The sequence below is a fragment of the Didymella exigua genome (genome assembly GCF_010094145.1).
Source record: "Didymella exigua CBS 183.55 unplaced genomic scaffold M421scaffold_64, whole genome shotgun sequence".
Lineage (NCBI taxonomy): Eukaryota > Fungi > Ascomycota > Dothideomycetes > Pleosporales > Didymellaceae > Didymella > Didymella exigua.
The window spans coordinates 79,245-91,108 of record NW_022984838.1 but is presented as its reverse complement, the minus strand read 5'-3'; the positions used below and the strand labels follow the sequence as shown (position 1 = coordinate 91,108).

The 11,864-nt window shown below is 56.4% G+C and overlaps 6 protein-coding genes across 6 annotated transcripts in view; 3 read left to right on the top strand and 3 right to left on the bottom strand.

Moving 5' to 3' along the window:
- M421DRAFT_410079 (uncharacterized protein) overlaps nucleotides 1-607 on the top strand; it is a gene marked incomplete at its 3' end in the record, with an annotated part of 2,835 nt that extends 2,228 nt beyond the window's left edge. The window contains exon 2 of the mRNA XM_033590376.1: nucleotides 491-607. Coding sequence (XP_033442902.1) covers nucleotides 491-607 — 117 coding nt within the window. The remainder of the gene's footprint in view (nucleotides 1-490) is intronic.
- A 521-nt stretch (nucleotides 608-1,128) lies between these two features.
- Nucleotides 1,129-2,701, top strand: M421DRAFT_104941 (uncharacterized protein; the record flags this gene model as incomplete). Its single annotated transcript, XM_033587076.1, has 3 exons — nucleotides 1,129-1,479; nucleotides 1,529-2,459; nucleotides 2,550-2,701. The coding sequence occupies 3 exons, from the start codon at nucleotides 1,129-1,131 to the stop codon at nucleotides 2,699-2,701; spliced, it is 1,434 nt and encodes a 477-aa protein (XP_033442901.1).
- An 18-nt stretch (nucleotides 2,702-2,719) lies between these two features.
- On the bottom strand, nucleotides 2,720-5,231 carry M421DRAFT_426715 (cytochrome P450 52A12). The gene is made up of 3 exons (XM_033594483.1): nucleotides 4,330-5,231; nucleotides 3,258-4,277; nucleotides 2,720-3,207 (listed from the first exon to the last, which is right to left on the bottom strand). Exons 1-3 carry the CDS (start codon nucleotides 4,738-4,740, stop codon nucleotides 3,022-3,024), a joined length of 1,617 nt encoding a protein of 538 aa, XP_033442900.1. The 5' UTR covers nucleotides 4,741-5,231; the 3' UTR covers nucleotides 2,720-3,021.
- Nucleotides 5,232-5,644: 413 nt separating this feature from the next.
- On the bottom strand, nucleotides 5,645-7,795 carry M421DRAFT_426714 (glycoside hydrolase family 27 protein). The gene is made up of 2 exons (XM_033594482.1): nucleotides 7,005-7,795; nucleotides 5,645-6,952 (listed from the first exon to the last, which is right to left on the bottom strand). The coding sequence occupies exons 1-2, from the start codon at nucleotides 7,306-7,308 to the stop codon at nucleotides 5,715-5,717; spliced, it is 1,542 nt and encodes a 513-aa protein (XP_033442899.1). The 5' UTR covers nucleotides 7,309-7,795; the 3' UTR covers nucleotides 5,645-5,714.
- Nucleotides 7,796-7,950: 155 nt separating this feature from the next.
- On the top strand, nucleotides 7,951-9,130 carry M421DRAFT_352461 (uncharacterized protein). The gene has a single exon (XM_033589583.1). It carries the CDS (start codon nucleotides 8,213-8,215, stop codon nucleotides 9,056-9,058), a length of 846 nt encoding a protein of 281 aa, XP_033442898.1. The 5' UTR covers nucleotides 7,951-8,212; the 3' UTR covers nucleotides 9,059-9,130.
- M421DRAFT_352612 (uncharacterized protein) overlaps nucleotides 9,131-11,864 on the bottom strand; it is a 4,976-nt gene continuing 2,242 nt past the window's right edge. The window contains exon 2 of the mRNA XM_033589584.1: nucleotides 9,131-11,864. This exon is cut by the window's right edge and continues 7 nt beyond it. Within this exon, the coding sequence (XP_033442897.1) occupies nucleotides 9,203-11,864 (2,662 nt within the window). The 3' untranslated portion in view covers nucleotides 9,131-9,202.

Genomic DNA, 11,864 nt, shown 5'->3' with positions numbered 1-11,864 from the left:
TCCTAGACCCTACCTAGCTACCCTACCTATACCTATACCTAGTCACGTGCTACCCTACCTATACCTATACCCAGTCACGTGCTACCCTACCCAAACCGTTTGGGTAGGGTACCTCATGTACCCTACCTAGTTCCTACCCATAAATCACGTGACTATACCTATACCCTACCCTACCCTACCCATCCGCCAGCCTACGCTGAGCAACGTACGTGAGCTTGAAGCTTAATCAACGTTGATACGTGAGCGCGTGCAACAGCATAAGAGCTCATCACCAGCTTCAATTATTAAGGCGATTAGCCAGCTCAAGAAGGGCGCTGAGGTGATGATGCTCTTAGCTGAGCTGATGCGCGATTAGATTGCCAGCCTTAAGAAGGCTAATGAGGCAGTGTCAGCGCGCAAACAGCGTAAAAAAAAGCGTATACAGCAGTTTAGGGTCTTAACAAAGGGAGCTGGAGAGGCTCTACTTGCGCAACGTGAGGCTGACCAGCAGATTGAGCGTGAACAGTGTCAAGATAGAGAGCAATTAGGCCTTAGCCGCCAGGCTCTCGCGCGCTGCAAGAGGTGCAGAGAGACTGGGCATAACTCACGCACGTGTAAAAAAGATATTGCAGATACTGCTTAATCTACTGCATTAATATCTATATATCAGCTCATGATGTGGTTAAGTTGTACGCCTCTGGAGGTGCCAAAGTTGGTTGGGGCTGGCGACTCGCTTGTACTGGCGACTCGCTTGTAAACTACGTTACACAATTTACATTACACCGATACCCCTGTAATCCACTAGCACAGGTGTGGAAGGACCCCTGTCGTGTGGACCGTGCGGCGAGAACAACGCTGACGCGACAACCGGAAACCGACTGTGCTCGCCTCTGTAGGAGGTCGGGATGAAAGACGATGGGTACGGCATGCGTTTGGCCCCCACCGTGTGTGTGGTCAGCAAGCACGCTAGCCTACCGGTAGCTCGAGCAGGCGGGGTGAGCCGCTCTAAATGCGAACGTTCTGCCGTGTTGAGCGCTCCTTCCAATATGGGGTCTGAAAGCCACAGAAAACGTGACCGGTGTGTGCGGGCGGCTACTGTGAACACCTCCAGGTCTGATAAGACTTGACTGTGACTTGCCGGTCAACGCCATGACTATTCAATTTTGCTCAACGGCGCGTCTAGGAGAAGCCATGACTACAGATGCGATCAACAAGCAGACCAATTCTTTCGGTCACAAGGTCATTCACGCAGACATCAAGGTTACGGGGATTGATGATGCGTCCCAGTCTGGCGAGATAAGTCCGTCGCCGGACAAGCTTCTAGAACCAAGCACCTCGAGTCCTACAGATGATGCGGATAAGCAACGTGCTGATCACATGCGGATCTGGTGGGATGAGGCCATCGCAAAGAATATGTCGCTCCCAGAGGGCTATACCGATGTCTCGGTTCTCATCATCAAATGGGATGATGAGCTCGATGAGCTCAAGACATGGCCGGAGGTCAGTCAGGCATGCTCAACTTTTGAAGTGACATTGACATGGACGACAGGTAGAAGAGCTCGACGCTGTGTTCCGCGACCGCTTCCGCTACACGACCGAGATCGTCGAGCTGAACATGAAGGGAAAGCCCCAGCTACAACTGAAGAGCCGTATCGGCAAGTTCATCGAAGAACACGACGGACCGAACAATCTTCTCATCGTGTACTACACCGGACACGGCGTATATCAGGAGAACGAGAAATACCTGCAACTCGCCGCCTGCATCAACCCGAGGGAAGGCAAGGGATTCCACAAGGATGCACACGCAAACTGGGACAAGATCGAGAAGATTCTGAGATCCGACGACAACGACAGCGACGTCTTGACCATCCTGGATACCTGCTACTCCAGCAACATGACCAAATCGGCCAAGCAGGCGACAAGGAAATTCGAGCTACTCAGCGCATGCCCCATTGACCAAGTGACCGCGGCACCGGGCCCATGGTCTTTTACCCGCGCTCTGATCGACAATCTGAGGGACCTTGCAAAGACCTATGGCGACAAGCCATTCTCCACATTTCACCTGAACCAACGCATATGCATGGACCAGCGGCGTCTGTTGACGCCATCGCACCTCTGGCATCGGCTACCCAACGACCAGCACATTCTGCTCGCGCCGCTGAAACCGTACATGGGCCAGGCGCAGCGGATGCCCGAGCTAGCCAAGGCGCCGAGGGGGTACCTGACGCTGCAATTCGCGCTGCGGGACGACACGCTGAACCAGGTGCAGATTGAGTTCCTGACGACGAAGCTGGCCAAGGCATTTGAGAACAAGGCGCTGTTGGGCCTGAGCCGCGTCGACTGGCTCGGCATCAAACCCACCCGCATCGCGGCGCAGTTCAACCGCACCACCCTGGCCGTCTACGCCGTCACGCAGTGGAAGAAGTACCTGACCAGCAAGCGAGAAGCACGACAGTCGCAGCAGCGCCCGGCGGAGCTGGGTACAGCACCAATGGACGCGGATACAGCACCAATGGACGCGGATACAGCACCAATGGACGCGGATACAGCACCAATGGACGCGGATACAGCACCAATGGACGCGGATACGGACAACGACGCAGCGCGGTCTCGGCGCAAGCGCTCGCTGGAACTGCACGGCGATGTGACGGCCGCGAAGCGACGATGCACGGACAATTCGCAGCCGATGCTGTCGCCCGTGTCGGACACATGGCGCTCTTGAAGGCGTGCAAGGGACTTGTGGCAGAGTACCTGTGATTTTCCGTCTCGTTGCAGTTGAGCGTTGCCGTTGCTTGGCGTTCTGGGATACCCGTAGCTACGCGCTACTCGTGCGCTTTTGATACATGTATACACATCTATGTTTGTTCGTTCCATCTGTACTGTCGCCCACCTGCCTGAGTGGTGGGGAATTTGGAGACGTGCCTGAGCTGTCGGGGGTGTGTGGGAAGTGTTATGTCTGTGAGCAAGCGTACTGATGCTGATTCCACTTGAACTGGTCGCTATTGGCATACGTTCGTTACAGGGTGTTTAAGCTGCAACCCATCACTCCTGAGCCTCCTTCATCCTGACTTTGACGCCGTCGGCAGGACACCCAGTCAAACTGAGCTTAGTCCTGAAGTAGCCCTGCCCACCGTTGTCCACACTGTCCCAGCTGTTGTTGACACCAACAATGCTTTCGAATCGCTGCGCAAGCCTCACGAGCACATATCCAGCTTCGGTAAGGGCAAACTGTTGCGAGTCAGCGTGTGAGATGGCAGAATGTGTGAGAGGTCGCTTACCTGTTGACCGATGCAGATTCTGGGCCCACCGTTGAACGGCAGGTACTCGAATCCAGATTTCCTTGCATCCCAGCGCTCGGGACGGAACTCATTGGCGTCCTCACCCCAGAGGTCCTTGCGACGCTGGATCACGTACACGCTATAATCGACCTGAGTACCCTTCCGGATATAGACAGGCTTGTCGCCATTCATTCCACCGCCGGTGGGGAGGGTCGTGTCCTTGAGAGCTCTGCGGCCGTCGAGAGGCACGACCGGGTGAAGACGAAGGGTCTCGTTCAGCACCCATTGGAGGTAGGTGCAGGACTTGAGGGTCGAGAAAGTGATGTTGCGGGGGTTGCTGTAGGTACCAAATTCTTCCAGGATGATGCTGCGAAGCTTCTGGTAGACTTCAGGGTGCTTTATGAAGAGCGTATAGGTGAAGGAGAGCAGCGAGGCCGTTGTGTCGCGACCCGCGAGCAGAATCGAGATCATGTGTGCTCGAAGCTCAATGGGGTCCCTTGTCGATTCAGCAAGTGCGTCGAGTAGAACATACTTCTGTTTCCCGCTAGCGCTTCGCTTTCCAGATGCCTTCTCTAGGTTAAGCGCTTTCTGCACGTAGTGGTCGATGAATGTCCAGCAGACATCGCGATTGTGTCTGAACGTCTTGTCGAAAGCTAGCCACCCCAGTTCACCCATGCGAGTAGCCATGGCGACACTAGCTTGAGCTGCGTCAAAAGAAGTTGCAAAATCCTTCTCGCTCACTACCATGGACGGCCGGCTTGAGGCGTAGTCTGCCAGGGCTGTGAGTTGTGAATCTACACTCTCGCCGAAGAGGAACTCTGTAGCGGAGTCGATCGTCAACCTGAAGAACAGAGGCTGTATGTCTGTGACATCCGTCCAACCATCTTTGTTGACGGGGATAACGCGCATGAGATTCTTGATATGCTCCTCCTCAAGGTCGAGGTCGCTGACCTGCTCGCGCGCGAACTGAGGTCGAAGCATGTTTCGCGCATGTTGCCATTCGGCACCATCTGTGGAGAACTAGGAGCCTGGTCAGTGCTACTCGCAAGAGTCACATAACAATGGAACTTACAATGCCTTGTCCCAGCAAAGCAGAGAAATTGACATTTCTCTTCTCGCCCAATCCAAAGTCCTTGAACTGCGTAGCGAGAACAGCCTGTACATTCTTGGGGTCGACCGTGAACATGCTCCGGACACCCAAAGCCTTCTGGTCGAAAGTTGTGATGCTCCTGCCCTCGTCGGCGCATGCATTGTCAACACGTCCCTTGATGTACTCGGGGATGTGGAACCTCTTGTCAGCTGCGATCATTCTCGAAACGTTTCGGATGCCCTGAAAGTCAAGGAGCTTGAATTTGTACGCAGGCTCGCAGCCCAGCCTCTTGGCTTCATTGCGATAGTAGCGCTCTGTGAGAAGATGTGCAACGATCTTGTAGAGAATGAAAGATCCTCCTGCCCAGAGGGCGAGAAGTATGGTGTTGTGCATGACGTGTTAAATATGAGAGTCCACGCGGTCGTGTTCCTGCTCCGTGGGAAACAGCGCTCTTCAGCTTTTAAATTCTGAGCGGCCTGGAGTTAACATGGAACAAGCAGCTGTCAGTATCGAACTGAGACTGTCGCATTTGCCGAATTGGGCTCCTCTTTATGTTCACCACGGCATGCACATGTTCACGTCGCCGTTACCTAGTCGCACCGCTAGTGGCAGTCGGACCCCCTTTCTGCCGCTCCCAGTGGGTCGTCCGAACGCGCTTTCCAAGTCCCACGTTCGATACGTTACGCAAAGCATGTTCTACCTCCGCCCTGATTGGTTTCGTGACATAAGTAGCCCTTACCCGATTCTTCTCCACATGCGACGAGCCAGATTACTGATCGAAGCTCGACCGCTGAGCTTTCTGAGGTGAGGCGGACGCGGTTCAACTTCAGACCGGCCAACCAGTGCCAGCGGATCTCGCAATGCAAGTTCGTCCGACACCTTCGTCTTTGAGCGATCGAGAATCTGCCTGTGGCTGAGAAGACGGCTGTGAGATGCGAGATTGTCCGACTCGTGGCTAGCGGCGGTCGAAAGGAAACGACTTCGTCTCCAAGGCAGCACGCTGCCGCTCGGTCAAGGTCGTAGCGCCAAGGATGCCGCACAGCCATGAATGCTGACAGCGTGACCGAATGCGGGCGATGGGTTGGCAAATGGCGAGGTAGAACTACAAGATCGCAATGGCCTGGCTCACAGGAAGAGAGGTGATACGCGTTACACTGCATGGCGTGACGGTGCAAAGTTGAGGCTGATGGTAGGTTTATGCGCAGCTGCATGCAGGCCACGAGGCGCGTTGCGCGAGTGCCACGGACAGCAGTCACTATCACAAGGTAGTGGAAATACAACGATTCCTAAGCAGGTGGTCTGGCTGTGCAGGAATCTGATTACACAAATGTACAATTTTGTTGGTTCATTAGTCATGGTCCAAGCACCTAGAGCTCGTCCCTCTTCGTCATGCTTGCCTCCTGGGACTTCAGCCTGTAAACTCCGACCGAGTGCCTCTCGATCTCAGCCTCGAAGCGGCCGCCAGGGGCAAGGGTGCCAACTTTTTGCCCCCAGAGAGCAGGGTGCATGGCCTTGACACCATCAGCATAGGACATGGCGGAGGCGTTGAACCTGGTCGTGCTGTTGCTGCTGATCTGTACAGTAGTACCGTTCATGCCAGCTAGAATGGCGCCAGCCTCGGCCTCGGACATACGGTTCGCCCACAGGTCGTAGACGTCCCAAGTCTGGCTGAGCTGAGCCGGGGCGCGGTAGGCACCTGCGGTGCGCTCGTCAAAGAAGACCTCGTTGATGGTAGCGTTCATTGTGCGAGTCGTGTTGCCAGCGTTCAAAAGAGCAACGATACGATCACCGTTCGCCAGGCTGCGGGTCCAAAGCGAGATTTCGCCCTCGCCGGTCTCGTCCGCATCAACCAGGTAGCGCCAGACACGCTTGGCAGCACTGGCTGAAGTATCCTGATTGATAGCGATGATGGCGGGGTTGGAGTAGATGGCAAGATTGGCGGGAGACAGAGTGCCGACGTTTGTGCCGATGAGCATGGGCGAGCTGTTGATAGCCCACATGCTGAAGTGAACGACATACTCGGAATCGCTCTGGCCGCCGTTGCCAACCTCGAGCATATCCATGTCGTTGAAATAGCCAGACATGGTACGGGAGGTGATGGCAGGCATCTTGTTCAAGATATTCATAACGGAGCAGTGGAACCCTGGCCAAGCGCAGCCAATAGCTTCAGTGCAGGGGCAGCGATCATCCGGACGGTTGAAAGAGTCGTAAATGTCACCAGACATGCGTCCAGAGTTTGCGATCCTGTAGGCCCAGTCGAATGGGTCGTCATTTCCCCAGTTACACATGGCGTAGATGATGTCGCGGCCGGTTGCGTTGAGAGCCTCAGACATGACACTGTAGCGATCGAAAGACAACTTGGGAGTTCCAGACTGGCCCTGGTTGAAGCAGTTGTCGTACTTCAGGTAGTCGACGCCCCAAGAAGCCCAGAGGTCGGCATCCTTCTGCTCGTACCCTAGCGAACCTGGGTATCGACCGCAAGTCAAGACACCGGCAGAAGAGTACATGCCAAACTTGAGGCCCAGTTTGTGAATTTGGTCGGCAACTTCCTTCATACCGCTCGGGAATTTGTAGCTGTCTTCAACAAGGTAGCCGCTCTCGTTTCCTGGAACGCGTATTAGTCTTTGAGAGAGTTGGTAGTTGACTGATGAACTTACTGCCAACCGACCAGCAATCGTCGAGAATGATGTAATTGTATCCAAGGTCGCGGAGACCGAACGCAACCATATCTTGCGCGGTGGTGAGCAGTAGACTCTCATTGACATCGCACTGGAACGCGTTCCAGTTGTCCCATCCCATCTGGGGGACAAGGTTGAGCCCGTTGTAGGAAGAAGCTCCAGGGATGATCACAGCCGGTTCTGCACCACTAGCTTGTCTCTTCTCGAACATCTGCGACTGAGGAGATGCAGTCGCCTGCCCAAAAAGCAGGGCTGCTGCGGTTGCCCACTTGAAGTTCACCATCTCGATTGCAGCGTGAATAGTGGATCGAAAGGCTGGAAGCTCGAGGTGTTTGCTGATCACTTCGCAGCGCAAGTCGCTTCTCTTATACAATAACCCTGAGATGTTTTCCGGCGCCGATGTCTCCATCGAGCCTTACCCATTGTGTGTGAACACGTACTGCGCTACCGTCGTCCATGTCCGCTGACCGCCGCATCGTTCGACGGGCATCTTTCGCTGCCAGAAGCAGAAAATCGTCCGCAACATCGTCATCGTCTTCAAAGGCCCGAGAAACTTTTCATCGACTTGCGGGGATACGTGCGGGGACAGAGCCGAAGCTGCAGCAGACCGATGTGATTGGTCGTCTTTCCCCGGAAGCGGCTGCGGTGTGAACGTCCCCCACACCATGTTCGTTTGTTGAGCAACCCACGCTCCCACGCTGAGTCTGCAGGATGGAGATGTGCTGAAGAGCCTCATCTTCTAGAATCGAAAAGGCTCTGGCAGAGGAAGCTAGACCGCATCTGCACCAAAACCCGCTCCTTCCAACAGCCTCAACACATTGCCAACGTTGCTTGGCCAACGTTGCTTGGCATTCGTTGCTTGGCCTTAACCTCGAGTCTCGAGATGCATGCACGACGATTTGCGGTACTTTCTACGCTACTCAAGTGACGTGCTGCCCCAATCATCACTAAACCACCACTAAACCACCACTAAAGTTCAACAGGACGCCAAGATTTCGCGAGCAGAGCACGAAGCGGCTCCTCGCGGACTAGACATGCTGTCCACAGTGAGATTGCTAAACATTTTGTAGTTACGAGAATCAAGTGCCCATGAACGCCTTTCGAGTTGTATGCTTTGACGACCCTCAAGCTCGAGTACCTAGATGTAACTATGCACCGACAGCGCAATATCCGTCTCTGAGTTCTACATGACCTTTCACACCGAGCAACCCGCACTATTCCCCACCCGCATCTCGGGACGCTACCTCTCCACTACTTCGTATCACCGCCGCCACTTTCCCGCCTTCTCTCCGACGACCCGACACGGGCCAGCACCTTTCGCCCACTGCGCGCGGCCGCCATCTCCCACTAACCGACACGGCGCAGGACGGTCACTTAACGGCCAGGAGTCGGCCCTGCATCACCTCGCACTCGGACGGCTGTCTAACCCCACAGAGCCTTGTAGCCGCCGCCCTACTGCACCCCACACTCACGCTAGACCCCGGTACTCTCAGGCCAGGCAAGCGAGACCGAGTGCGATGCGGAAACAATTGCCCAACCTCGTTGACAGACGGCATAGAGGGCCGCCGGACTGTCATGCTGCCGCACTTTGCTTCCGATCCGACTTTTTCGATTTCCACGACCTGCAGAAAGTTGGAAAACGGGCCAAGTTACTGTATACTTTGAACCGTGTATTCTCCTTCTTTCACACACACACGAGAGATTCAAGCATAGAATTCCGTCATCCAAAACTCTCTCACATGCAAAGCAGCCGAGTTTCGAGTTGGGCTTTAGACGCTGCAGAACCCGGTCCGCACGAGCCCATCGAATGCAGCACGAAGCTGGTAAGCATGCTGCTCGTGGGCCGACTCACAGGCGCAGAAGATACACCTGCCAGGCGAGGATGCATGCCACCGTCGTGTCGCGTTACCTGGAGTGTGCGAGTCGCAGTGCGAATGGACGTGCGCTGGACCCGCGTCCGAGGCCGTGGTGGTGGGAGCGGTAGTGTCAGTGCCAGTGTCACGAAGCGAGTACATCAAAGTGAAGTGCAGTGAAGTGAAGTGCAGTGAAGTGAAGTGCAGTGAAGTGCATAAACAGCGAGTTCCGCGCTATGCTATATACGCAACGACCATCTAGCCATCTCCGCCATAGTCCCCGTCGACTCGGTATGCGCGGCGACGCATCAGCACCGCAGCGCCTCAGCCAGTGCTCAGCTGCCGCACGCCGCGCTGCAACAGGGCGTTCCGGAGCCCGAGGGCGACAGCCCTGCGCGTGCGCGCCGTCTGCCGCAGCTCCTCGATGCTGTCGTCGACCATATCGCTCAGGCGCGCCAGCTCGGCGCCCGCGGCCTTGTCCTGCGTGTCGTACGACAAGCCGTAGCCCTTGCTGGGCGTCGAGTCGGCGACCTCGGGTGTCAGCGCGCGCATGTTGAGGGCCGTGATGCTCATCTTGCCGCGCGTGGGCGGCGTGGCGAACGGCGTCTCCGCGATGCTCCTTCTGAGCTCTGTGCCGCGGCGGCGGGGCGTCGTGGCTCCAGCGCCGTTGGCGTGCGTCAAGGGCGAGGACGAGGATTGGGGCCGGCTCTGATCTTGGAGACCGTGTTTGCGCATCTGGCTCTCGAGCAGGGCAATGTCGTTGTTTCGGCGCTCGGCGAGGGACGTCATCTTGATGATTGTCTTCTTGACCGCGTCCATGCTAGGGACTGCTGTTGTGTTGCCTGCGCTGGCGGCGTGGGATGCGAGGCGCGAGCGCAGCAGGATGGCGGCTTCTTCGGCTTGGGAGAGGAGCATGAGAAGCTTTGCGTAGTCGGTGCGCAGCGCTTTTTGCGTATCGGCGAGCTCCTTTGGCAGGGCGGCGTTGCGGCTGGATTCGACCCTGTCGGGATCCCTACGGTTGATGATTTGGCGCCGGATGTCGTTGATGCGGGTCATGAGCTTGGCTTTCTCGAGGATGAGGCGACGGAGCTGGACGAGCTTGTCGTGGACATGTTGGATGCGACCTTCATCCAGTTCCTTGGACAGATTGTCTTCGAGATCCTCGAGGTCCTTGATCTCGCTGAGTGCGAACTGCTCGTACCAGGCGCCGTCTTTGCCATCAGCTTCGACATCCTGAAGCGTCGGTCGGTCGACGCTATGGCCAGGCTGAGGCTGCTTGTGGTACGTTGTGAAAGACTTGATGGATCGTGCGTTCCACCCAAGAGCATCGACCATGCCGTTGATGTCTTTGTAAATCGCCTCGATCTGAGCAGCATGGCCCGTCTTCTCCGAGGTACCCGTGTACTTTTGGTGTGCGACAAAGTCATCAAGCGTCCGGCTAGGCTCGATCTCTTGCGCCAGCTGTGCCCGAATACGTTCATCTTCTTGGTCCTCAAGGTCGGACACTCGTGGTGTTGGCGGCTTCGACTGTTGGAACGATGCGCTCAGCGAGCTTCCCGGGGCAGAGGGCTCCCTACGCGTCGTCGGTCGATGACTGGACTGTGACGAAGGTCGAACAGGACTTGGTGACCGGAGGTTTGCTTGTGCTCGTGGATGCTGGAAGCTCGGTGTCGCAGACGCACCAACTTGAGCGGACTTGGCCTGTTGGACTGTCGGGAACAACGGCGCAGTCTTTGGCATTTGACCAAAGAGTGGCTGCGAGCTTGTCGGCTTAGGGGCAGATTTACCGCCAAAGAGAGGTTGCGAGGCCCCGGGCTTTGCACCAAACAGAGAAGGTTGTGTGCTCTCTGATTTGGCAGGCGCAGGTGTAGGAGGAAAGAGCGGCTTGGGTTCGCTCTCCGGCCGGTCGATCTTGTGATTGCCAAGTGTCGTCGGCAAGGGCCTGTCTTCCTCCTCCTCCTCCTCCTCCTCCTCATCGGAGTATTCCTCCTCCTCTTCCGATCCCTCCTCTCCCTCCTCTCCCTCCTCGCCCTCTTCATCGCCCTCTTCATCGCCCTCTTCGCCCTCCTCGGAAGCAGAAAAGTCCTCGTCCTCATCTTCGTCCAAAGGCCCGGGTTCCGGCGAAGAGCTAGGAGCCTCGACCTTCACGCCAGGACTGCCAGCGAGCGGCTCGTCCGTAGACCCCGACGCCCTGTTCGGCAGGAAGTCTGGCGGGAGGGGATCATCTGCGGGCTGCGACTTTGGCTTTGATGAGACAAAGTCAGGCGGAAGTGGTGCATCGTCGGTAGGCTCGGTCTTGTTTGCAGCCTTTGTAAAGTCCGGCGGTAGTGGTGCGTCCTCTTGGGGCTCCTGCTTCGTCGGCGGTGGCACTTGCGGTGTCGTACCGGGGAAGTACGATGTCTTCTTTGGCGGTGACACTGGCGTTGTTGATCCATTGTCTCCCGGGGTCTTGGGAGGCTGCAAACCGGACCTGGGGACCATTGAGGCGAAGTCGCTTCCGAAGAAACCGCCACCAGGAGCTGCGGGCTTGGCCGGATCGTCCGTGGCGGTTCCATCGCTCTTGAAGGTGGTTCCGAGGTTGAAGCCCCCTGCAAGACCGTTGAGACCTGAAGGTGGCTGGGGCGTAGGTGTCGACTCGTCACGCTTGCGTTGCTGCGTGTCGGCGCTGCTGTCTGCCGAGGCGAAGGAGGAATTAGTAGCCAACGAGGAATTAGTAGCAAACGAGAAGTTTGTAGTCTTCTGGCCAAAAACGGAGCCTGACTGCTGCGCTGGGTTTCCAAACGATGGCAGTGTTGAACCATTGTTCGAGCCGACTGTGACTGTAGACCCAAAGCTGGGCTCTTCTTTCAGGTTTGGAGCAGCATCCGATGCACCGCCAAATGCGGACTTTTGCTCGCCGAGGCCTGCGAAGCCAGACTGGCTTGCGCCTGTGCCTCCAAAGGGGCTCGGCTTTTGCTGTCCAAGGCCTGCAAAGCCAGACTGGCTT

Bases quoted from the DNA above. Each gene is read 5' to 3' on its own strand.
- M421DRAFT_426715 (XM_033594483.1), bottom strand. From the start codon at position 4,740: ATGCACAACACCATACTTCTCGCCCTCTGGGCAGGAGGATCTTTCATT. The intron at 4,278-4,329 runs GTAAGTTCCATT...CCAGGCTCCTAG, and splicing joins CTTTGCTGGGACAAGGCATT to TTCTCCACAGATGGTGCCGA. The intron at 3,208-3,257 runs GTAAGCGACCTC...GACTCGCAACAG, and splicing joins GAATCTGCATCGGTCAACAG to TTTGCCCTTACCGAAGCTGG.
- M421DRAFT_352461 (XM_033589583.1), top strand. From the start codon at position 8,213: ATGACCTTTCACACCGAGCAACCCGCACTATTCCCCACCCGCATCTCG.
- M421DRAFT_426714 (XM_033594482.1), bottom strand. From the start codon at position 7,308: ATGGTGAACTTCAAGTGGGCAACCGCAGCAGCCCTGCTTTTTGGGCAG. The intron at 6,953-7,004 runs GTAAGTTCATCA...TACGCGTTCCAG, and splicing joins CGATTGCTGGTCGGTTGGCA to GAAACGAGAGCGGCTACCTT.